A 26,002-nucleotide genomic window follows, 5' to 3' on the forward strand; every position below is an offset into this window, starting at 1 on the left:
CACTCAAAGCAGAGTTGTTTTTACCCTAGAATGCAGGAACTGCTACAGGTTTTTTAGTAACACTTTAGGAAACGCTCCCCTCCTCATCTGCAAAGTGTGGTGTGTGCATTCCAGAGCTCATGACTTTATGGACAGCTTGGAAGCAGGGGGAGACCACTGTCCAGCAGGTAGTCTCCACCCCATGCTCCACTGTGTCTTGCATCCCCCCAACCATCTCAGAACTGCTCACTGCCAGCCCTGACCACCGCCCATGGGTTCAGGCAGAGGTGGGCGGAGCCAGCGCTTGGCACGTGGCACACACTCCAAAATGTCTGTTGGATGAATGAGTGAACATAAGCCCTGAAATGCTCCTGAGGGTCTCTGCCTCACTGGGTACAAACCAGAAAGGACCCAGGGAAGTGTCTTTCTGTCCCAAACATAATAAGCGAGAGACAGATGAGGGCTGTATTTCGAAGTTACTACATACGCCCTGGGGTGGGGGAGTTGTTGGTCTGTTAATCAAACAACACCTGGTTACCTTGATTAATGATTAATATGGTCTATGAGTTCAAAGTGATCTTCAGGTCAAAAGGTTTGCTAATCCATGACTGAGTTAATTCAAAGCTAAAATTTATAAAGTATAAATTCCCGGCACTTGGGCTCTCCTCCAAAGGAAGATTCCAACCTAGACCATATCATGAATAAAGAGACTGAGGGAAGGGTATTGGGAACTCCAGTGATTTTGTGGGGTAGGGAGAGGGTGATTACGGGAACTAGGGACAATGGCTTTATCCTAGTCGTGATTCACAGAAATGGGGGTGAGCTCCACCTACCAGCACCTGTAACTGCTGTGCAAAGCAGAGAGAGGGGCCGCTCTGGGATGGACAGAGGGAAGACAATCAAAGAGACACACCCAGACTCCAGCATCTAGGAAACAGGAAGAGGCAGTCAAGCTTGGATTGCTAAGAACAGAACAGAGTGGGGGAAACTGAAGAGTTTCCCTGCAGGTCTATTTCCTCCAAACAGGAGAAAGACTCTAGAAGATCCTAACAGATCTTACGTGAGATGCTCAGGGGTTCCATCCTGCTCTCTTCACGTTTCTTCACGTTCCTCATGTTTCCCCAGGGCATTTCGAGAGCCCTTCTCTGGCTTTCTGGGGTGGCTTCAGCTCTCAGCTGGCACTAACAATCTCCAGCCATCATCTTAGATCTTCCATCATGTCCACATTCTTCAAAGCACAAAAATCACTCCTTTCTCTCCCTCATTCACACCGAAGTCCATTGATTAAATTTTAAGTATTCCTCTGAAATCGGTGAAGATAGAAATTTCTAATTTTCTGGAACTTATGAGGCAGAAAAGCAAGATAAATGCTCTCGTTGATTAAACTTTAAGTGGGGAGGTTTTTTAGACAATAAAGAATAAAGCTATGGATAAACAACAAGGTCCTACTGTATAGCAAAGGGAACTATATTCATTATCCTGTGATAAACCATACTGGAAAAGAATATGAAAAAGAATGTATGTATGTATGTATAAGAGTCACTTTGCTGTGCAGCAGTATTTAACACAACATTGCAACTCAACTTTACTCCAATAAAAAAATAAATTAAAAAAAAATAAAACTCATGTATAATTTTTAAAAGAAAATATTTCTTGGGAAAGGTGTTCCTAGATGAAGGCACAGGTGGCCCTGAGCAGCGAGTTACAGGTTTCCTAAAAGGCCTCCTCCCCTGAATCGCACTGTGGGTCTGAAAGGGCAATAAAAAGACCTTCTGAAAAGAGCTCTTCATTCCTGGGAACGTTCGGCAGAGATTTCCAGGATGTTTCAAGCGCCACAGACTAGGTCGAGCCTAAAAAGTAAGTAAGGCTCCTTCCTACAAAGAGAGTAAGATGAAGTATGTGAAATGCCTAGCACAGTGTCTGGCACCTAATAGATGCAGAATAAATATTAGGTTCTTCCCACCTTGAAAGTCCAGGGGTCGATGAGCACATATATTGGATGTATTTCTGGAGGGGTAATTGGTTACATTCTAGATTCTTCCAGAAACTCACAATTTTCTTACACGGGGCGGTGGAGAGAGCAAGGCAGGGGAGGGAAGGAGGCGCGTTCTCTCTGCCGCTGTCAGTAGCTCTTCCTCTTCTTCAGAGCCTTCGGGCCATTGCTGGTTTGGGCCTTAGGCTGTCCACCACGGCTGAAAGCACCGCCCCGGCAGCCTTCGCTCCCCCCATCAGCATGTGCTCTACCTGCAAAGCAGACCAGTTCATAGGACCCTCCGTGAGGCTCCTAGGTTCGCACCCTGCCCCACCCCCACCTCACCACACCCCGTCAGGAGCTGGCCTGCCTAGGAAGCAGCCACCCTCGATTCCCAAAGACCCTAGAGCTGCAAGAGACCTGGAGAAGCCAGGACGGCCTGAGGTGCACATCGGAGGCAGGAGCGAGCCCTTTCCCCAGGAAGCATCCAGGGCTCCTGGTCCCCTTCCTCCCCGAGAGCCATTCAGCCCATGGTCTGCCACTAGCATGGGGCTCAGAGGAGCACAGCCACTGAGTCCCTTATTCTACACACAGGGAACCTGAGGGCCAGGGAGGGGAACTCACTTGGACAAAGTGACACGGTGAACAGCATCCGCACTTAGATCTGGGCTTGGGTCTCATGAACGCCAGGCCCAGGCTCCTTAGCAGGACCTCCTATAACCCCCTTGCTCCCTGGGGTCTTCTTTCCCTGCACAGATGCTCAAGAGACAGGAGGTCCTGCATACCAGAGCCCACCAGGCCCGAGCACTAGTACAAGGTCTCACAAGCATGGAATGGCGGGGAGAAGAGGCAGAGCAGGAAGGAGGGAGATGCAGAGGGTGGAGGGGGGCGAGTGGGCGGGGCTGCTAGCCCTCACTGAGAAACGGGAGAGGGACAGTAGAGAGACCAGCGCTGGGATTCGAGCCCCGTAGGTCAAGAGAACACAAGTAACATAGAAAAGAAAATGGGAAAATTATGTTCCACCTTTAAACCTTGATCTTTTTAATCTATTAAAAAGGCAACAGGGGGCTTCCCTGGTGGCGCACTGGTTGAGAATCTGCCTGCTAATGCAGGGGACACAGGTTCGAACCCTGGTCTGGGAAGATCCCACATGCCGTGGAGCAACTAGGCCCGTGAGCCACAGCTACTGAGCCTGCGTGTCTGGAGCCTGTGCTCCGCAACAGGAGAGGCCGTGATAGTGAGAGGCCCGCGCACCGCGATGAAGAGTGGCCCCCGCTTGCCACAACTAGAGAAAGCCCTCGCACAGAAACGAAGACCCAACACAGCCATAAATAAATAAATAAATAAATAAATAAATAAAAGGCAACAGTACACACTTCCTCCTCTCATCTCATGGGGTTTTAGTAAAAGGCCCAAATAGTAACAAGAGCAGCTCAAATTGTCACAGGTATTTAGGCTTCCAAAGCTTTTTCACATGTAGTGTACCGCATTTAATTTATCACCATCCTATATGGCGGCGGGGGGGGGGGGGGGGGCGAGCGGGGAGGGGGGAAGGAGGCCAGACCCAAATGCACACAAGCCAGGCAGGGAATGTGGGTGAAGCGGGTAGGTGACACACCGATGCCCCACACCCCTTCTAAAGGGGGAGCTCCTACTCGGCCCTATAGGGTGTTAGCAAGCTGGAACGAGGGCCCAGCGGCCTGATCAATAGGTTGTCCAAGAGAGGCTGGGAATCCAGATCTTTTTATATAAAATTTCTATATTCTTAAATGTTTGCAAGTCATTCAAATTAAAAAATAAATAAATAAATAAAATAAATAGGGGCTTCCCTGGTGGCACAGTGGTTGAGAATCGGCCTGCCAATGCAGGGGACACGGGTTCGAGCCCTGGTCTGGGAAGATCCCACATGCCGCGGAGCAACTAGGCCCACGAGCCACAACTACTGAGCCTGTGCGTCTGGAGCCTGTGCTCCGCAACAAGAGAGGCCGTGACAGTGAGAGACCCGCGCACCACGATGAAGAGTGGCCCCCGCTCGCTGCAACTAGAGAAAGCCCTCGCACAGAAACGAAGACCCAACACAGCCAAAATAAATAAATAAATAAATAGCGTTCCCTTTAAAAAAAAAAAATACTAGTCATCCAAGCAAAACACGTCTGTGGGCCAGATGTGGCCCGCGGGCTGCTAGTCTGCAACTTTAGCTCTGAGTATCTACCGCAGTTTTTCCCCTTTTTGTAAAGGAAGAAAACAGCTTCAGAACTAAGATGATCTGACCGAGGAGACCATGCCAGCTTAAGTGGCTGGGGAGGGATTCCACCTGGTGGTCTTCCTATGCAGCCCGGTGACCCCTCTACTCCTCCGTGGGTCAGTAGAGGAGAAAACACCTCCTGAGCCGCCCTGGAGCAACGGAAGGCCCCACAAATAATAATGGAAACACCGATCACCGATTGGACCCCTGAGGCAGCAACAAGCGCCGAGACCCCGAGTCAGAGTCGGGCGGGGCAGGGGCTGCCACACCTGCTGGCTCCTGGGCACGCCGTATCTCAGGTCGTTGACAAAGTGTTCGCAGTTCCCTTCGATCAAGCTGTACTGCACTATCTTGTTGATCATCTTTTTCGTCTGCTGGACGATCTTGTCCACGGGCAGGGGCAGGTATGTCCCATCCAGCTTGTTGTTGACCTTCCAGGAGCAGCCACGTAGCACGTCCTCCAGACGACTGTATGTCACCACCGCCCGGTTGCTGAAGACGGACGCGATGCCGCTGGCCTCAAATTCCTCACCTAGGGGCCAAAGACAAGCCAAAGTTGCAAGCTGGAAGGGGCAGCGGCGCAGAGCACCGGCTCACTCCAGGCGCTGGATCCGTGGCTCCTCTTGGGGTCCTGGTTTCACCGTCTCTAAAAGACACAGCAGAGGATGGGGAGTTGGACTAAATGAACTGCAAAGGGCCAGCTTTCCGCACTCCCCACTTTCAACCACCACTGCAATCTCTTTCTCATCAAGCTCCAGGGGTACCTTATGGTGTAGGCCCAGACTCTACTCCGTGTACTGACCTCACCAAGTCCTAGGACTGGAGTCTTGTTTTCCTAACCAGACTCCAGTAATGTTCACAAACATGTGACGAATACCCTTACATGTAAGAGTCAGTTCCTGGACAAGGGGCTGTCGTGCGGTTCCAGGATAGGCCTCCCTCTGCCACCACTGCAGGGGCGCAGGTGAGGCCACGCAGACCCGCTCCAACCCGCTTCCACCCAGAGGCACTCTGCCTTTCTCTCTACTCAAGTATCAGGATTCTCACTGAGGGTTTGTTTGAAAACAGGGTTCCACAGCTTGGAAAAACAGAAACGCTTGAAAACTGCTGTATTATCATATTCAGTCCTTAGAGGAGAGAGAGCTCCAGAGAAGGTCTGGAAGCTGCCCAAGGCCAGGTGGGTGGTAACTTAATATCAGGACTGTTTTTCTGCTACAACCATATGGATAGGCAAACGTGGGAACCCTCCCCCTCTGTAAGTTGTCTGAGTGCAAGAAATGTCCCTTGTTCCTTTCTGAAGTATTTCAGGACTATCTGCTGATTTTACAAAAGCTGGCAGTAGGCAATTCGGCTCTCAGGAACAAAGATGGCAGAATTCATTTTTGGAGGAAGATCTGATGGGGGGGCGGTGGTGACAAAACTGTTAACTTGTACAACTCTTTGGTTACACAAGAGGAAGGCTCCTAGGCTTAGTCTGGAAAGGAGAGGTGGAGATGAATGCAATGTGAAGCAAGTTTTCATTCTTCGTGTGGGCATCCAGACAGGAAGCGGGACGGGTGTGAGTGGATGGGGTGGGGAAGCAAAGCGAGGGGAGAGGGGCTCTGCTCTGCAGGAAGGTCTCAGTCAGGTGAGAGGCGGGGCCAACCGAGGGGGACAGGAGACAAGGATGAGAGCTGTGAATAAGGTGCGGCCACAGGCATTTGGTACCAGTGCCCTTCTGTAATCTCATCCTGAATGGGCAGTACTTGCACAGGAGGCAAAATCCCAAAAGCATCAAAGATTACACAGAGGGGCCCCCGCCTCCCCTTCTCCAAGCTCCCCCATCTCCTGAGGCCACCATGTGACCAATGGTTCTGGATGTCCAGTTTTAAGCTGTTTCACATTCTGTGCTGTAATCTTCCACTATCACCACTTCTGCCCCCATCAAATCTCCACTAAAATTTAATTAGTCACCCCTTTAATCTCAGCCTTGTGTTAACGCTGCAATGAAAGGAGAACAATGTCCACACTGGGGGCGGAGCAGCCTGGGACGGGTTGGAAAAGCGGGGAGACAAGGTGAGGATGGAGGTGCCAAAGGTGACCAGGAAGCCAGGTGGATGCAGCATTTGGGGACAATAGGAAGCAAGTGACAATCAGAACACATAAGCATCTGCACTGCACCCCTCCCAGGGGACCCTCAGAAACAGAGGAAGGATACTGAACTGCTGTCATTACAAAACGGAGGCTCCGGTTCTTATGTTTCTATTTTAAAAGAAAGAGTGGTCTAGGTGGTCAGGGAACTTAGGAATGATTTTTTTTTTTTTTTGGTGTTTTAAATTTATTTATTTATTTATTTATTTATGGCTGTGTTGGGTCTTCGTTTTCTATGCGAGGGCTTCCTCTAGTTGCGGCGAGCGGGGGGGGGCCACCCTTCATCGCAGTGTGCGGGCCTCTCACTGTCGCGGCCTCTCTTGTGGCGGAGCACAGGCTCCAGACGCGCAGGCTCAGTAGTTGTGGCTCATGGGCCCAGTTGCTCCGTGGCATGTGGGATCTTCCCAGACCAGGGCTCGAACCCGTGTCCCCTGCATTGGCAGGCAGACTCTCAACCACTGTGCCACCAGGGAAGCCCAGGAATGATCTTTATACTTTCATCTGTCTTAGGGCTGGACACTCAGTGGTTTTTGGCGGACAGAGACCAAGCTGTATCACACAGTAAATGAAGGTCCAGTCATGCTTTGGGTGTTCTGTTGCTAAAGTAAGGCAGCAGCTGAGCAACACAGTAATTAACTGCCCTTCTTTTTACTTTGCTAACTTCAATATCCATATTTCAATAGAGCATCACTCTTACTTGTGGGAGCCAGGTGGACCACACAGCCATCTTCCACATAGACGGCCCAGTGCTCGTAGCCAGTCTGGAAAATCTCAATCAGGTCTCCAGGTCTGGGTCTTGGTTTACCCTATGATGGAAGTGGAATGGAATGGAATGAAATGAAATGAAATGAAATGAACTAAAACAAAATAAAATAAAGGAGACTTCACATGCCCAAGGAACTCCAGAGACCCTGTTTCGGGATCAGCTACAGCTCAGCCTGAAGACACTGCCTTTCATCACTTTACAGAAACTCAGGCTACAAAAAGCTCTCTTCACACAAATGGTCGAGGGAGCCGCCCACTCCTGCTACCACCGTCATTATTAAAGCCACCAAGGCTGACAGTGCCAGCTCCAAAGGCACAGCTCCGTATGTATACATGCCCTGTGATACGTGGAGCTCCCGTAAGCATTTCTCCTTGAAACTCAGCACCATGCGAGCTTTCTCAACAGAGGGCGCTAGAGAGACACTGCAAGAGGAAAAGGTTCTCCTGCAGGTTCTGGCTTTGGGCTGGGGAGTTACACCAAATTCCCATTCTTGGGATAAATCTCATTTTGTAATGATGTATAATCCTTTTTATATGTTGCTGAATTCAGTTTGCTACTATTTTGTTGAGGACTTTCACGTCTACATTCATAAGGGATATTAGTCTGTAGTTCTTGTCTTTGCCTGACTTTAGTATCAGGGTAACATTGACCTCAGAATGAGTTGGGAAGCATTCCCTCCTCTATTTTTAGAGTTTGTGAGGGATTGGTAATTCTTCTTCTTCAAAGGTATGGTAGAATTCTCAAGTGAAGCCCTCTGGGCCTGAATTTTTCCTTGTGAAAAGATTTTTATTTACTAATTCAATTTACCTGTTATAGGTCTGTTCAGATTTTCTAGTTATTCCTGAGTCAGTTTTGTAATCTGTGTCTTTCTGAGAGTTTGTTCATTTCATGTAAGTTTTCTAATTTGTTAGCATAAAGTTATTCATAGTATTCCTTTATTATCCTTTTAATTTCTGCAAGACTGGTAGTAAGCCACCTCTTTCATTCTTGATTTTGGTAACTTGAGTTTTCTTTTTCTTGGTCAATGAACGTAGCCAAAGTTTTGTCGATTTTATTTATCTTCTCAGAGAACCAACATACGGCCTCACTGATTTTCTCCATTTATTTCTGTTTTCTATTTCATTGATTTCTGCTCCAATACTTATTATTTCCTTCCTTCTGCTTGCTTTGGGTTTAGTTTGCTTTCCTTTTTCCAGTTTATTAAGGTAGGAATTTGGATTATTGATTTGAAATCTTCTTTTTTTTAAGATTTTTTTGATGTGGACTATTTTTAAAGTCTTTATTGAATTTGTTACAATATTGCTTCTGTTTTTTATGTTTTGGTTTTTTGGCCACGATGCATGTGGGATCCCAGCTCCCCGACCAGGGATCGAACCCGCACCAGCCTATATTAAATTTTCTTCTAAGCACTGCTTTAACTGCATCTCATAAAACTTGATATGCTCTGTTTTCATTTTCATTCAACTCAAAATATCTTCCAATTTCTCTGTTTTTTCTTTTACCCATGGGTTATTTAGAAGTATGTTTTTTAATTTCCAAATACTTGTAGATTTCCCAAATTTCATTCTGTTATTAATTTCTAATTTAATTTCATGTGAACAAAGAAATATTTTATATTATTTCAATCCCTTTAAATTTGCTGAGACTTGCTTTATGGCCTAGAATATGGCCTATCCTGGGGAATATTCATGTCTGCTTATGAAGAATATGTATTCTGCTATTGTTGAGTGGACTATTCTGTAAACGTCAGTTAGGTCAAGTTGGTTAATATCGTTGTTCAAATCTTCTATATGCTCACTGATTTTCTGTTGCATTGTTCTATCCAGCGTTGAGAGTGTAGTATTTAAGTCCCCCAACTACTATTTCTGAATTGTCTATTTGTCTCTTCAATTCTATCAGCTTTTGCTTCATGAATTTGGGGATTATGTTGTTAAATGTGTGTGTTTATAATTGTTATATCTTCATGATGAATTAACCTTTTATCATTGCAAACAGTTTCTCTTTTTTCCTAGTAATACTTCTTCCCTTAAAGTCTATTTTTTCTGATATTAGTGTAACCACTCCAGCTGTGGTTCTGCTTGCATCTTTTTACATCCTTTTACTTCCAACCTATTTATGACCTTGAATCTAAACTATGCCTCTTGTAGGTGGCATATAACTGGATCTTGTATTATCAAGTCAGGTGATCTCTGCCTTTTCTGGACTGTTTAATTGAGTCACATTTCTCCCTGTTGATTTGAGTTACTGTCTAGTGTCCTATCCTTGATCCAAAATAGCTCCATTTCAGCCTCCCTCCCTTGTGCTATTATTGTCATATTTATTACATCTTTGCATGTTAAAAGGCCAATAATAACATTTTATAATTACTGTTTAATTCAATTGTTTTTTAAATTAGTTAGGATAAAAGCTAAAATATATATTTATACTCTTTTATAATATAATAATAACCAATGTAATTACCTTTATGGGTGCTTTTTTTCTTTTTCTTTTTGCCACACCGCATGGCTTGTAGGAGCTTAGTTGCCTGACCAGGGATTTAACCTGGGCCCTAAGCAGTGAGAGAGTAGAGTCTTAACCACTGGACCACCAGGGATCTCCCATGCTTTGTATTTTTTCATGTGGATTAGTTACTATCTGGTGTGATTTCCTTTCAGCCTGAAGAATTTTCTTTGCTATTCCCTTTAAGGCAGTCTTCATTTATCTGAGACTACCTTTATTCTACCTTCATTTTTGAAAGACAGTTTACTGGATATAGGATTTTTGGTTGACAGCTTTTTTTTCTTTCGGAACTTTTCATATGCCATTCCACTGCTTTCTGGCCTCCGTCGTTTCTGATGAAAAGCCAGCTATCAATTTTATTGTGGTTCCCTTGTACATGATGAGTCTTTTTTTCTCTTGTTGCTTTCAAGATTTTCTCTTTGTGTTTGGCTTTCAGCTGTTTGGATTCTGATTCCCCCCCAGGGCTGGTGGTTGCTGTTGTTTGTTTGTTTGTTTGTTTGTTTAGAGGCTTGCCTGGATTGATTCTGTGATGTCTGTTTCCCTCAGAGCATGCAACCACTGGTGTATCTGCTTCAGTTTTGTTTGTTTGTTTGTTTTTACTTGCTCTTATTTTTAAGCCTGGCATAAAAATAATGGTCAGCCAGTGACTGGTCAGAGGTTAAGCCACATCTTGGGCCAATAAGGCATCACTCTTTGCCTACGGAGCTCGGTGTGGTTTGGAGAATTCATTCAGGTTCTAAAGTTTAAAAGTCTGGCCCAGCTGTTACTTTCTGCATTCACAAGGCCTCATGTTCCTCCAGGAGCTAGAGACTCACGCAGGCCTCTCTAGTCTCTCCCAAATGTGTGTGCAGCCTTGTGCACCCCTTAGAGAACAGCAGCTTTTCTAGACCCTCTTTAGCTGTCTCATTACCTGGGTTTCCGTATTAAAGTTCTGGCTGGTCTGTTAGTCCATCACTTGTCCCAACCAGTATTGCAGCCTCAGGCTAGCTGCAATTTTGGCCTTCCATGATGTTTGTCACTGAGATAACTACTGTTTTCAACAACATCTCTGGGCATGGAATTTTCCACACTCTGCTCCAAATAAAGTTGCCCTCTGCTGCCACTGCCAGTCCTCCTGGTATGTCCCACCCACCCAGGTACAACTTCCCCACCACAGAGCTGGGGGAGGTGGGGGACTTACTAAGACACTACAGATCTCCATTGTTCTGAGATTCCAAGATTCAGTAGGCTTTCTTGATTCAACACTTATCAATTTGTTGTATGCTTTTGGTCAAATTCCAGAGTCTTTAAATGGTTGTCTTTGATGGTTTTGTCCAGCTTTATTTTTGCTGTTTGGGGAGATTTTTCTGAGATGCTCAGTTAGCCACTCCAGAAGTCCTGCCCACCTGATGGAATAAATTTTTATGGGCAAAAAGCAGACCATCTACTCAGTGATATTACATGGGAGGAATTGAGGCCAAGAAAGATGAAGTGCTTCGTCCAAGGTCCTAGGCAAGTCAGTGGCAGAGCTAGGACCAGAAATGGGGTCCCTGACCAAACCAACTCCTTCTGCCTTAAAGAGAAAATATGGTGGCAACTGAGCTCCCACTAGAGGGCGCCCCAAACTAGCCTTCTCATCTGGAAAGCAGAATCACTATCCTTGCTGTTTTTCCCTCGAATTATCTGCCAGGAGGAAGACAGCACAATTCATTGTGATGCTAGTCTAAGCCAAAAAAAAAAGAAATCCACGTGCTGGTCATCAAGGATGTTGAACAAGCTTTGTGGTACAGGAAACAGAAATTTCTGGGGTTGAGGGGAGTGGATTTTAGAATTTTAAGTTTTCTTTTGTTCCTCAATACTCTCCACCTGCAATATTGCCACTGGATAGGGGTACTCAGGTGAAAACTTGAATGGGATTCACAATAGACTTAATAGTCACCTGGAGTTACCTGCTCTCTTGCTGAAGTTTCTCCCACTATAAATTGATGGTATTGAGCTTTGAGTCTCAACCTTGGTTGCATATGGAAATCACCTGCGGAGCTTTTAAAAATTAAGATTGATGTGGAGTATGGCCTGGGAATCAGAATTTTAAGAGCTCCCCAGGTGACTCTCATGGCAGCCAAGGTTGTAGCCATATTGGGAGCTTTTCCAAGGTCCCATCCTTCCTTTTTCCTTGACTTTACCTTGTCCCCAGCATTTCATGAACCTTAGGGAACCTGTCTATATCCTCCAGGGTGAACTCCACTCCCAGCTGATGCTCCAATCTTCAAATCCAGATTAAGGTTTCCCTGCCCCTTTTTCTCTCTTTGGAATAAGATATGGCTTCGAAATCCTCCATCTGCTATTTATTTCCTTTGCACAAGCTGGCAACCCAGCTCTGGCCCTTCTCCCAGAAACAGGCACCTGGTTGGAAAAACCAGTCTTTCATAAGTCCCCTGGATGATAACAGTTTCTGAAAGTCTTATAACTATGACAGGGGTGGTACAGGGAAGTGGGTGGAGGGCTCGTTCCTGCCTGCAGCATGTGGCAGGGAGGCAGGAACAAAACCACAAAGAAAGAGCTTTATTTTGAACTCCTGGAAGTAAAAATGTAAAGTCCCTAGCTGTTTCTGAAACACACTGATTCTTGGGTCAGTCCCTGACCAGGCATTGGAGCAGATGTGGGAAGCTAGGAGCAGAAGAAAATCATCATGATACAGGTATTAGGAATTACACTTTCAGCTCTGACCCTAACCCAGATGATATCTCAGAAATAAAACCTGAAGCCTCAGACACTGACATGACACCAAGGAGAGATTCGAGTTAGAATGGTAGGCAGCTACAAAGTCATAGAAAGAAGACAGGTTTTGTTGTTAGGAGACCTGGTTCAAATCCCAACTCTGCCACTTACTAGGTGTTCGACACATTCTCAGTAGAACTTCCGAGAGAGCAAAGATGTTGGTCTTTACAAAAGAACATTTTACAAATGTCAAAACATTATTGTATGCCCCAATGGAGCGCCTCACTCCTAATTACTCTGTTATGAATCTGCCATGGTGAGCTTTTTTCTAATCCCTTGCAGTGAATATGATGGTTTTATTCCCCCCAGAAATTCTCCCTTTATGTATTCAATCAACAAATATTTATCAAGCACCTACTAGCTTAAGCATTGGGAATATAGCAGTGAATAAGGCTGACAAGAGCTCTGCCCTCTTTTGGAAGGAGACAGACAGTCAATAAGCAAAATGACTATATAATGTGATACATGCTATTAAGGCAATAAATGGGGTGATATGATGGAATGCTAAGACTACTTTAGTACCATATGTACTAAAGTGTAGCCATGGTAGATGGTTTGGATTCTTCTGATAGCAGCCCTCTCATTTCTCTTTGGGTAATTTCTCCCTTCCTCCCCATCCCTGTGATCCTCGTGGAGATGCCAATCATTGCACCCTTTCAACTCAGGCCAATCCGAGCCTTTCCCTTGGGATTTTTTTTTAAATTATTATTGAGGTATAACTGGCATGCAACAGTGTATTAGTTTCAGGTATCCAACATAATAATTTGATATTTGTATATATTGCAAAATGGTCACCACCATAATAAGTCTAGTTAACACCCATCACCATACATAGTTACAGAATTTGTTTTTCCTTGTGAAGAGAACTGTTAAGATTTAGTCTCTTAGCAACTTCCAAATATGCAATACAGCATTATTAATTATAGCCACCATGCTGTACATCACAGGCTGTTTGGTTTTATAACTGAACATTTGTACCATTTGACCCCCTTCATCCATTTTGCCCACCTCCCACCCCCTGCCTCTGGCGACCACCAATCTGTTCTCTGTATCTATGAGGTCGGGGGTTTTTGTGTGTGCTTGGTTGGTTGGTTGGGGTCTGTTTGTTTGTCTGTTTTCAGGATTTTTTGTGTTTAAAGCAAGGGAAGAGATGCTGTCTATTTCTTCTGGGGTTGCTAAGCGGGGCCTCCCTTCTCTAAACCACATGGAAGAAGCTGTTGATGCAGAAGAAAATTGAGGTCATCGATCTGAAAGAAACCAAGGGGAGAGGTGGCCAGGCAGACAGGATCCCCTGGCAGCGGCAGGGGCCCAGATCCTGGTTCCAGTCTCTAAAGAGCCCAGATCTGCCCAGGTTCCTACAGTGAGTCCTCCCTGACTCTAAGTTACCCTAGTAACCTTCCAATTTAAAAAATCTCTTCTTGACTTATACTAGCTAAAGCTGGTTTTCTATAATCCAGCTGAAAGGGGGTGGTGTGGTAGAGGGTGACTGTGGATACACTCTGGGCCCCAAGGGCAGGAGAGACCTCTATGAAGAGGTAAGATTTAGGCTGAGAAGGTAAGGGAACAAGGAAGAAAATTATGTGACCATCTGGAGGGTCATTCTAGGCAGGGGCAGGACAAAGACTCTTGGGCAGGAGGGTTTAGCGTGGCTGAATATGCAGGGAGAGAAGGTCGGATGAGACTCTAGAAGAAGAAAGGGACCCCATCATGGTGGAGGTGGAGGTCTTTCCGACACCAGTTATAGACAGGAGACCATGAGGGCAGACGAATCCTTCAGGATACTGGTTGTGAAAGGGAGGAGGGGCACCAGGTGGAAAATGGACAGAAACAGGGGTCCAGGGAGGGCATTTTCAAGACAGGAAAGACGACAGCACATGTGAGTGCTGGTAGCACGGCTCCGGCGGGAGGGAGATGTTGAAGGCGGCAGAGAGAGAAGATTAATCAGCAGCAAAGGGTCCTGAAAAAGTGGGAGGGGCTGAGATCAAGAGCCCCTGTGGAGGGGCTGGCCTTCCCATAGAGAGGTCAGGGAGGGCCTTTCTGACCAGAAGACACGCACTGGTCTGCTTGGGCTGCCATAACAAAATATCACACACTGGGTGGCTTAAACAAGGGAAGTTTATTTTCTCACAGTTCTGGAGGCTGGCGAGTCCAAAGACCAAGGTGCCAGCAAGGTAGGTTTCACTCTGAGGCCTCTTCTCCTGGCTTGTAGGCAGCTGCCCCCTCACTGCAAGCTTACATGATGACACATGGGAGATCTCAGTTCCCCAACCAGGGACTGAACCCTGGCCACAACAATGAAAGCTCCGAATCCTAACCACTAGACCACCAGGGAACTCCCAAGTGACTACTTCTTTGTGTGTGGAGAGAGAGAGCTAGCTCTCTGGTGTCCCTTGTTATAAGGGCACTAATCCTATCATATTAGGGCCCCACCCTTATGATCCCATTTAACTTTAATTACTTCTTACTCCAAATAGAGTCATACTGAAGATTAGGACTCCAACATATGAATGTGGTGGGGGGGAGGGAGGGACCCACATACACTAAGTCCATAACAACATATGTGAGCTGGATTTGCAAAACCAGGAAAGAGCAGTCTTGGCAACCCAGTGAGTGCAAGGGCTCTGAGAAAGGGAGGACTTGGGTTCATGAAATGTACAGAAAAGAGGCGGGGATGGCTGGTACAGAGTGATCAGGGGGAGGAGAGAGATACAAGATGAATCTGGAGATGATATACAGATCCAGACGACAGAAAGCAAAAAGGAAAGAATATGGGCAGGGTGGGGGTGGACGTGTGTCCATGGTGAGCAATCTCTGAGGCCTCATTTGAGTAAAAGAGCTGGCGCTCCTCATGTGCTAGGACCTCAAGATGCATTTATTTCATCTGTCCTATCTTGGCATTAATTCACCCCTGTTACACAAAACAGTAAGTCGTTCCATGTATTTTAAAGGGTATGTACATGTCTTGATGAAATCAGCAGAAATAGGAGTCAAATGATAGAAGGGATGTATCCAGAGCCTCAAAATGGCATGAGGTTAGTGAAGGTGAAAAGTAAGCATGTCCGTCAAAGACCTACGCGCAGACCTCAATCAGGTTAAGATGAAAACAGAACAGCATGAAGTGATACATCCCAGCAGGTTTTTGTCCTGACTCTCTGAAACGGGGGCAAGTGAATGAAACCATGTATTAATGTTACACAGAGTTTCATATGGGGAGCTGGTAATGATGTTGCTTGTCATATTATAACATAAATTCCTCTCTTCCTCCTATTACCCAAATAGTCCACGAGCACCTTTAGGCCAGGGACAAGACTATCCTCCCAGATCTCTGCTGAGTAAAAAACTGTAGAGAAGCAATGCTATACACTCCTTATTTTGCTATTATTAAGTAAAATCCTATTCATCTCGTATTACATTTTTGCCAGTAACACTGAGTTCTACAGACCTGCTTTTGTTTATAACGTTATCAAAAGAAACTCCAGAGTGCTCACTTCGGCAGCACATATACTAAAGAAACTCCAGAGCCTAATCTTAAAAAATGCAAGTCCTTATAAATTTCCATTTAAAAGGAGTCTTCGCTTTGTGACCACCTAGAGGGGTGGGATAGGGAGGGTGGGAGGGAGACGCAAGAGGGAGGAGATATGGGGATATATGTATATGTATAGCTAATTCACTTTGTTATAAAGCAGGAACTAACACACCATTGTAAAGCAATTATACGCCAATAAAGATGTTAAAAATAAATAAATAAAATTAAGTGTTTAAAGTGATGGCCACCCTGCAGCTGCAGAGATACCTGTATCTTTCCGCAGCATCAAGCTTGCTAAAGAATCTGACTTGATAAAGTATCAAATTGAAAACACTTACAAGAGTATCAGGCTTGAGATACTGTGCAATATGGCCTCCTGAATATTCATAACTGTCACCAACTTGTTCTGTTCTCTGTTAATATAAATCAGTCCTTAGAATATCATCTGAACAAAGTGGTCTTGAGACATTCTAGAAATTGTTGTAGTTCAAGGAGAAACTGAAATTCCTATTGGTGGTTGGGCTTGATAACTCACCGGCCTGGTAATAATGTTGGAATCTTGACACCTCTATATTCCTAAACCATACAATTGAGACCAACTCAATTGGCGCCTTCCTCTCCTATCATAGAATGAGAAATAAAAACCTTTGACTGTAAGGATTATTATTTTACCAAAGAGATTAAGAGTCTCACCTCCATTTGAACAAGTACAATGTAGCGAGTCATAGTGAGCCCAGCAGTAACTGTAATGGCCAAGCTCTCTAGCAGACCCTGAGTACCTCGGATCACATGACACTATAATCACTGCTAGAAGACACCTTCAAAACTTCGGATCAATCTACTCATCTTTTCTTATAATTTAAATTCTTTTAGAAGATAACTGTATATATCCAAGAGAATTGAAAGTGTGGACACAGGTCCACCCTTGTACATGAATGTTCGTAGCAGCATTATTCCTAACAGCCAAAGGTGGACGCAACCCAAATGTCCATCAGCTGATGAATGGCTAAACAAAATGTACTAATAGTATATCCATACAATGGAACACTACTGGCCAATAAAAATGAATGAAATACTGACACGGGCCACAACATGGATGAACCTTATAAACATTATGCTAAGTGAAAGAAGCCAGATACAAGAGATCACAGATTGTATGATTCCATTCACGTGAAACGTCCAGAAGAGGCAAATACTTAGAGACAAAAATCAGGTTAGTGGTTTCCAGGGACTGGGGACAAGGGAAAATGAGGAGACTGCTAATGGATGTGGAGTTTCTTTTTAGGGTGATGAAAGCATTCTAAAATTAGACCATTATGATGGTTGCATAACTCTGTGAATATACTAAAAACCACCACATGGTACACTTTAAAAGGATAAATTTTAGGTCTGTGAATTATATCTCAATAAAGTTGTCATTTTTTAAAAAGGTAACTGACAGCTTAAGCAAAAATACAATAACAACAATGTATGTTGGGATTTATAACATATGTAGAAGCAAAATGTATGTTAACAATGCAGTGAGGCCAGATATGGAGAAATGGAACTACTGTAAGCTTCTTATACTATAAATAAAGTGGTATAGTATCACTCGAAGGTAGACCATAATAAGTTAAAAATGTAGAATATAAAAACTAAAACAAGAATTAAAATTACAAAACACAAGGAATTATAGTCAATAAACCACAAATGAAATAAAACTGAATCACAAAAAACACTCAATCAAAAAGAAGTCAGGAAAAAAGGAGAAAGGAAACAAAAAACCAGACAGGACAAATAGGAAATAAACAGTGGGATGGCAGACTTAAATCTAAGCCTATCAATAGTCACATTAAAGTACACAGTCTAAACGTCCTAATTAAAAGGTAGAGATTGTTGATTGGATAAAAAAATAAAACCCAACTCTATGCTGCCTACAAGAAACACATTTTAAATATAAATGCATAAATAGGTTAAAAGTAGAAGGAAGAAAATGCCATACCATGCTAACACTAATTGAAAGAGCTGGAGTGACTATAGTAATATCAGACAAAGTAGATTTCAAAGCAATGAATCTTTCTAGGAATAAAGAAGGTATTATTTGTAATAATAAAGGAATCAATTCATCAATAATGAATAACAATACTAAATGTTTACATATCTAATAATAGGGCCTTATGAGTCATTAAAAACAAACTGATAAAACTACAAAGAGAAATAAACAAATCTACAATTATAGTCAAAAATTTCAGTACTCCTCTATGTAATTAATAGAAAAATATAAACAGAAGAACTGAATAACACTATGAACCAACTTGACCTAATAGATATTTATAGACTACTCCATCCAACAATAGCAGAATACACGTTCTTCCCAAAAACTAACAATATTTACGAAGATGGACCATATCTGGGGCTGTAAAACAAGTCTCATTAAATTGAAATGGATTCAAGTCATACAAAATACATTCTCTGACCACAAAAGAATAAATTAATAACCAAAAGATATCTTGGAAAATCTCCAAGCATTTGGAAACTAAATAACATTTCTCATAACCCACAGGAGATAAAAAGGGGGGTGGAAATTACTTTGAATTGAACAAAAATGAAAATACAACATGCCAAAATTTGTGGGAAACCACAAAGCAGTGCTTAGGGGGAAGTTTATAGTAATAAATGCCTATAATAGATAAGAAGAAAAGTCTGAAATCAGTGACCTCTACTTCCACCTTAAGACATTAGAAAAAGAAGTGCAAATTAAAACCAAAGTAAATAGAAAAAAGGAAATAATAAAAATCAGAACAGGATCAGAGATATAGAAAACAGAAAAACAACAGAGGAAAATCAATGAAATCAAAAGTTGGTTCTCTGAGAAAATCCATAAAATTGTTAAAACTCTAACCAAATTGATCAGGGAAAAAAAGAAAAGACGCAAATTACCAATATCAGGAATGAGAGAGGCGACATCATTACATGTCCTACAGATACTAAATGGATAACAAGGGAAAATTATGAACAACTTTATACCAATATATTTGACAAAGCTCACTCAAGAAGAAACAGATAATGTGAATATCCCAAAATATATGAAGGAAATTGATTTTGTAGTTAAAATCCTTCAAACAAAGAAAACACCAGGCCCAGACAGCTTCACTGGTAAATTCTAACCAACATTAAGGGAAAAAATAATACCAATTCTTCACAAGAATTCTGTGGAGGAGAAATACTTCCAAACTCATTCTATGAGGCTTGCATTACCGTAATACCAAAACAGACAACTACAAGAAAATAAAATTTAACAAATTAATATCCTTTATGAACATAAATGCAAAAATTCAAAGCAAAATTTTGTAAATTGCATAAAACAATATATAAAAAGAATAATACATCATGGCCACATGTGTTTTTCCCCCCAGGATTTCAAGGTTGTTATAACATCTGAACACCGACCAATATAATTCAAACTAAAAAAGAAAAATTATATGATCATCTCAATAGGTACAGAGAAAGCATTTGTTAAAATTCAATGTCTAGTCCTGATTTTTTTTTTCAAAGAAACTCTCAACAAACTGGTAAAAGAAAGGAACTTTCTTAACCTAATAAAAGGCCTCTATGAAAAACCTACAGCTTACATCACACTAAACGGTAAAGTCTGAATGCTTTCCCTCTAAGTTAAGGAATTAGACAAAGATGTCTGCTCCCACCACTTCCAGTAAGCATTGTACTGAAGATTCTGGCTAGTATCAATACAATTTAAGACAAAAATAAAGACATCCAGCTAGGAAAGGAAAAAGTGAAACTATCTTTATAGGTGTCATGATATGTAAAAAGTCTAATGGAATCGACCCAAAAAAAGTTACTCAAGTAAATAAGTCAGTAAATAAGGTTGAAGGATACAAGTATCCTTATCTAAGTACCCTGACAAAAGTCAATTGTATTTCCAATTACTAGCAATAAACAATCAGAAATTGACATTTTTTTCACTTTAAATGTTCAAAATTGAAATTTTAAATTTTCTAGAATACCATTTCAATAGTATCAAAAAGTATGAAATACTTTCAAAAAGATGTGCAAGATCCGAAGCTGAAATTTACAAAACACTGCTGAGAGAAATTAAAGAAGACCTAAGTAAATAGAACACCTTGTTCATGAGTCAGGAGGCAATATTGTGAAGACACCAATTCTCTTAAAGATTTGATGTGATTCCAGGGAAAATCTCAGCAGGCGTTTTATAGAACCTAGGATAGCCAAAACAACTTTGAAGAAGAACAACAAAATCGGAGGGCTAACATTCTTGACTTCAAGAGTTATTACAAAGCTACAGTAATCAAGATAGTGTGGTATTGGCCTTACAATAGACAAATAGGATCAATGGAATAAAATAGCCCAGAAAGGGACCCACTAGTATGTGGATAACTGGTTTTTTACAAGGTGCAAAGGCAACTCAGTGGGAAAAGGATAGTCATTTCTAGAAATGGTGCTGGAATAGCTTGATAGCCACGAGGAAAAAAAAATAAATGTCGATCTATACCTCGTGCCATATACAAAAATCAACTCAAAATGTATCGAAGATGTAAATGTAATGTGTAAAAACTAAATGTAAAAACTAAAACTTTAAAATAGCCAGAAGAAAAGAGGAAATAACCTTTGTGACCTTGGTTTAGGCAAAGATTTCTCAGATACAACACCAAAGGCACAATTCATAAAAGAAAAACTTATAAATTGGACCTCAACAGATTTAGAATTTTTTGTTCTTCAAAAGACACTCTTAAGAAAACAAAAACACAAACCACAGACTGAGAGAAAATATTGCAAGTGATGATGAACTTCATCTGTACTTGTATACAGAATTTCTGAAGAACTCTCAAACAGATAAACCAAGAGAAAAAATAGGCAAAAGATTTGGATACTTCACCAAAGATTATATATAAATATAAGGAAAGCAAATAAACACATGCAAAGATGTTCAACATCATTAGTCATTAAGGAAATGCAAATTACAACAGCCAAGAGATACCTACATACATATTAGGATAGCTAAAGTTAAAGAGATTGACCAAACCAAATGCTGATGAGGACGAGGAGGAACTGGAACTCTCACATGCTGCTGGTGGGAATGTAAAGTGGCACAACCACTTTGGAAAACAGTAAGTTAAACAAACATCTACCAAATGATTTAGCCACTATATTCCTACGTATTCACCCAACAGAAAACATATGTCTATACAAAGATCTGTACACAAATGTTCATAGCAGCTTTATTTGTAACAGCCAGACACTGGAAACAACTCAAATGCCCATCAACGGGTGAATGGATAAATAGTGGTCTATCCATACAATGAAATCCTGCTCAGTAATAACAAGGAATAAACTATTGATAACCTGCAACATGGATATAACTTGAAATAATTACGTGAAAGGAGACAGACAAAAAAGAGCACATACAATATGATTCCATTTATATAAGTCTCTAGAAAACGCAAACTAACGCATAATGACAGAAAGTGCATCAGTTGTTGCCTGGGGATGGGAGTGGGAAGAGGGAGGGGTTTACAGAGGGAACAAAGAAAGCTTTGGGAGTGATGGAGATGTTCGTTATCTTGATTGTGGTGATGGTTTCACGGGTGAATACATATGTCAAAACAAATCCAAATGTATACTGTATATTCTGAATATATGCAGTTTATTGTATGTCAGTTATACCTCAATTAAGCTCAATAATCAGCTCCATAAAGCTGTTTTTAAAAAATTTTAAAGGCATAAGCAACATCCCAAATCAGTGCGCAATTCAACCTGCCACAGTATAAATAAAGTAAAATACAATATTACGTAGGGAAGAAGTCGCCAGGAAGTTAAAGATATGCCTGGTCTGAGAATTCCCGAGATACCCACCTCTGCTGCCTGCTTTATTAACCTTCCCGCACTCCCAGGCTCCGGGGCTGAATTCCACTCTGCTCTCTTCTGGTTGGGTGTGGACTCCAAGGGCTTCTCCCTAAATGAATTTTGTGATCATATAGTTAATAAACAAAACACTTTTTCACAATTATTAGAAATTCTGTATTACTTCAGATTTACGATTTTAAGATATCGTTTAGTGTTCAGATTATAGGAAACATTCCCCCCACTCCCCACCCCCGAAGCTTGTTTCTGTGATGCCATTTGCTGTCATACAAAATAATGGCTGTTTTTTGCTTTTCAGACAATTGTTTAAAATGCTAATGACAGCAATGAGTTGCTTTCAGGGGCTTTTTCCCCCCTCTGATAATCTTTTTTTTTTTTTTTTAAATATTTATCAAAGTGATACTTGGACATAGCTTTTTTTAAAATGGTAACTGTACATAATGACTTATAAAGAAATTGCAACAGGCTTCTGTTCTTTCCCTTCCCCTCCCAGTCCTCCTGGCCAGAGGCAAGCCCCTTGAACTCTTGAGCTGTTTCTTCCAATAATTAGCTCCATATTTCTGAGAAATCTTGTTGACAACACTGTAACTGCAAGTAATGTGAAAGAAATCAGTATATTTTGTCCCTGGAAACAAAATGTTACAGGAGAGGATTGAAACTAAAGGCAGGAATATGCTTTTGGGGTAGAAAAGCAGAGTGAGATACATGGGGGCCAAAAAGACCTGGGTTTGAATCCTGGCTCTTATGCTTTTGGGGTAGAAAAGTAGAGTGAGATACATGGGGGCCAAAAAGACCTGGGTTTGAATCCTGGCTCTGATATGTGCTGTTCAACCTTGAGCTAGTAAACTAGTCTGTCTGAGCCTCAGTTTGTCTATAAAATAGAGATGCTAACATTTTTCTCACAGAGTTGTCAAGAGGGTTAAATGAGAAAGCATACGTACACATCTAACACATTACCAACCCCAAAATGGCATTTTCTTTACCTTCCCCAAATTTTAACTCTTCTCCAAAAGTACAGTATATGGGAGCGGGGGGAGTGGGGGAACCCCTCATTTTCCATATTGCTCTTCTCCAAACTTTCAGCTCTCAGAATTTTAAATAGAATCAACTATCATGTTTTTAATGAAAGCGAATTGCAGAAATTGGCAAGAAGGTTGCACCATTCATTAGTTACCGAGCCCAGCTGGCAAAATACTGTAAGCACTCTTGGAAAGCAATTCAGTTCTCAGGAGTCTGCAGAATGGCCTTGCGGCTAGAAAAACTGCTACAAGGTAGCCTCCCTCCAGCAGGTCCCAGGACTGCCCTCTGGCTGTTATTACCAGGATCACACCAGCCTTCCTTAGTGGTAGGTTGGTTCACAAAACCAGCTCAGGATTTGTTTTACAAAACTGTCATCAAAGTCGGTTCTTCAAAAGGCTTCTAACCACCCAAAGACCCAGTCCTTCCATACAAAGAAAGAATCTTACCCCTGCTGGACGCTGCTTCTGCCCTGTTCTAACGTACCCTGCTGTGGCTGCTTGGGCAAGAGCTGGACCAACTCTTGAGATCCCACAGATTCTTCTAATTCAAGGGGGAAAAAAATGTTATTGAATATTTAAACCACAGCTGCCTTCTATGGGGCGTGAAACCCATGAAAGGAGGGTTGGAGCGAGCACCTTGACAGCAATGCAAAGGTGGGAGCTGCAGTCTAGAACCAAGCCTGGCACCTGGTTAGCCCTCAATAAACTGTGGGATAAAGGGGGTTGTGAGACCATCCTGGAGAGGGCTCAGTTCCTCCGGGAAAGAGAGGCTTTGGAATTCCTGGGTACAGACTCGGGAAGAGGATGCTTCTATCCCAGATGGCAGAACCCTCGGGGCTAAACCCAACGGCAGAAGCTTCTGCGGAGCTAGAGCTGTTGTTATAACTCTACCTGCCCGGCAGCTACCCCGTCTGTCCCATTTCCACCCTAAATACAACAGGAAGGTAAATACTCGAGAGAGTCACTGGACGCCTGGCTCGCTTCGATTACATTAATAACCAACGACCATTCCGAAATATTCACTCATTTCGGTTAACAAGCATTTCGCACAATGAACAAATATCTACGAGAAGGAGAGTTGAAAGAAATCATGGTGACCTTTCTGGGGGGTCCGACGGCCTGCTGGGGCCTGGAGAACGACCCCGGAAGGTTCCAGGCCCGGGCGTGGGGGCTTGGTGAGGAGGAGCCCCCCTCCCGCGGCGACCCGACTGGGGCCCAGGCGAAAGCCCAGGAGCCGGCTGGGTGTCATTCGTCCGCACACTCCCGGTTCTCGAGGCGGGCCTGAGGCGGGGCCGGGGGAACCTAGGGAGGAGGCGCCCGCACTCGCGCTCGGCGGCGGGGCTCAGGCCCATCCCGCTGCTGCCGCCCGGCCGCTCCCCGGGCCTCGCAGGGCGCGACGCGCCAGGCCAGCTCCCAGTCGGCGCGGCCCCGGGTCGGCAGAGCCGCGGGGTGCGGGACGCTGCTCGCGGGGAGGGCGGAGGGGCGCGGGCTGGGCACGCGGGCGCGCAGCGAACGGCGGGGGCGCGCGGCCAGAACGCGCGGGGCGAGGGCGGCGCGTGCGCGGTGAGCACGTGCCCGAACACAGCCGGCGCTGATGGGGGCGCTTGAAAGCCCAGGAACCTGCGCGGGACCGGGCAGTGGGGGGCGCTTTGAGAGGAAAGGCAGGGAAAGGCGGCGTAGGAGGCGATTGGGGTGGAAAGTTACAGAACAGTTTCTGTAAGACTCAGAGGTGGCATCTGATGCGGCTGGAGAAGCTGAAGGTCCACGGAGCAGACAGAGGAGCGACCTCTGGAGATAGGGGTTGAGGCCAAGTTAGGAGGGCTTGGGGACGTACGCTCAGGAGTTAAAATCTTGGGCGATTCAGACCAGATCGAGCGATCGATAGATAATCTTTTATATGTTTTTATTAAAATTATATACATAATATGTAATATATATACAAAAGAATCCATGGAATACATGTAGTTATGAAACAGGACGATAAAATTGCCACCCGTGAAAACACCATCCTACGTAAGAACCGCAACACACCTAGCACAGAGGCTTCTCCTACCTGTGTGTTCTTCCCTGATCCCATCTCCCTGCCCCACCCTCACCTCCACCCCCATCCCCCAGAGGTCACCTCTCTCCAGTCTATCATGCTCTTGCTTTTTAAAACTTTTTAAAAATCTCTTCTTTGTAGTCCTAACACGTTATTTCGTTTTGCTTATTTGAAGCTTGTCATAATCGTATCACACACACACACAAAAAATCGTATCACGCTGTATTATCTTCTGCAATCTGCTTCTTTTAAAGTTGTCTCTATAATACATACACATTGCTGTACAGATCTGTAATTTGTTTCCCGTGCTGGAAAATATTCCATTATGTGAATAGATCACATTTTATTGATATGGTGATAAAACCACTTGGTTTTGTTCTGTTTTGTTTTCTAATTTGGATTTAGAAAACTATTGAAAAGAACCCAAATTGTGTCCTGGTGTATGCATGCAAGAGAGTCTATAGGATTTAATAGCTAAGAAGGTATGAAAATGTTCCACTTTACAATAGAACACTAAAACGTTTTCCCAATTGGTGGTACCAATTTCACTTCCACCAGCAATGTGTAAGAATTCTTGTTGATTTACATCTTCACCAAAACTTAGTACTATCTTACTTAATTTTTCCAGGTGAGTGGATGTAAAATAGTACTTCACTGAAGTTTTAATTTGCATTTAACTGATCGCTAATAAGATTGAGACCTTTACATATATTTATTAGTCATTTAGACTTCCTCTTTTAAAAAGTGCCTGTTCGTGTCTTTTGCCCATTTTTCTTTGGAGTTGCTTTCTTACTGATTTGTAGGAGCTGTTTATAGATCCTTGATACTCATCTTTAGTCGGTTGTATTTGTTTACACGTATTTTCTTCCAGTTCCTGGCTTGTCTCTTCACTCTCTTTGTGAAGTCTTTCAATGAAGAGAAATTATGGACTTTAAGGAAGTAGAATTTACCAATTCTTTCTTTTGTGGTCAGCTCTCTGTGCCTTTTCATGAAGTCCTTCCTTGCCCTGCAGTCAGAAAAATATTCTCCTGTATTTTCTTGCAAAAGTTTTTAAATGTTGTCTTTTTTTTCGTTTAATCAACCTGGAGTTGATTTTTGTGTATGTGTGAGGCAGAGATCCAGTCTGATTTTTCCCTATATGAATAATCATTTATCTCAGCATCACTTACTGATAGTTTCTCCTTCCCC

The 26,002-nt window shown here is 43.1% G+C and overlaps 1 protein-coding gene across 4 annotated transcripts; it reads right to left on the reverse strand.

The window, feature by feature from the left end:
* Positions 1-1,650: 1,650 nt before the first annotated feature.
* PLAAT5 (phospholipase A and acyltransferase 5) lies at positions 1,651-24,152 on the reverse strand. 4 transcript variants are annotated; one of them, XM_036861518.1, is made up of 6 exons: positions 23,884-24,152; positions 23,221-23,325; positions 21,746-21,845; positions 7,024-7,132; positions 4,466-4,728; positions 1,651-2,223 (listed from the first exon to the last, which is right to left on the reverse strand). In XM_036861518.1, the coding sequence occupies exons 1-6, from the start codon at positions 24,123-24,125 to the stop codon at positions 2,122-2,124; spliced, it is 921 nt and encodes a 306-aa protein (XP_036717413.1). In that variant the 5' UTR covers positions 24,126-24,152; the 3' UTR covers positions 1,651-2,121. The 4 variants fall into 4 exon arrangements, with proteins under 4 accessions (XP_036717413.1, XP_036717411.1, XP_036717410.1 ...); XM_036861516.1 differs by having other exon boundaries at positions 23,221-23,314; positions 23,872-24,147; XM_036861515.1 differs by lacking the exon at positions 23,221-23,325 and having other exon boundaries at positions 23,872-24,152.
* Between the last annotated feature and the right edge of the window lie 1,850 nt (positions 24,153-26,002).

Source organism: Balaenoptera musculus, chromosome 8 (assembly GCF_009873245.2).
Source record: "Balaenoptera musculus isolate JJ_BM4_2016_0621 chromosome 8, mBalMus1.pri.v3, whole genome shotgun sequence".
Lineage (NCBI taxonomy): Eukaryota > Metazoa > Chordata > Mammalia > Artiodactyla > Balaenopteridae > Balaenoptera > Balaenoptera musculus.

Coding starts and splice junctions, on each gene's coding strand:
- PLAAT5 (XM_036861518.1), bottom strand. CDS start 24,125: ATGGGCCTGAGCCCCGCCGCCGAGCGCGAGTGCGGGCGCCTCCTCCCT. Junction 21,846..23,220: donor AGAAGCAGCGTCCAGCAGGG/GTAAGATTCTTT, acceptor AAATTCATTTAG/GGAGAAGCCCTTGGAGTCCA. Junction 7,133..21,745: donor TAATAAAGCAGGCAGCAGAG/GTGGGTATCTCG, acceptor CTTCCATCATAG/GGTAAACCAAGACCCAGACC.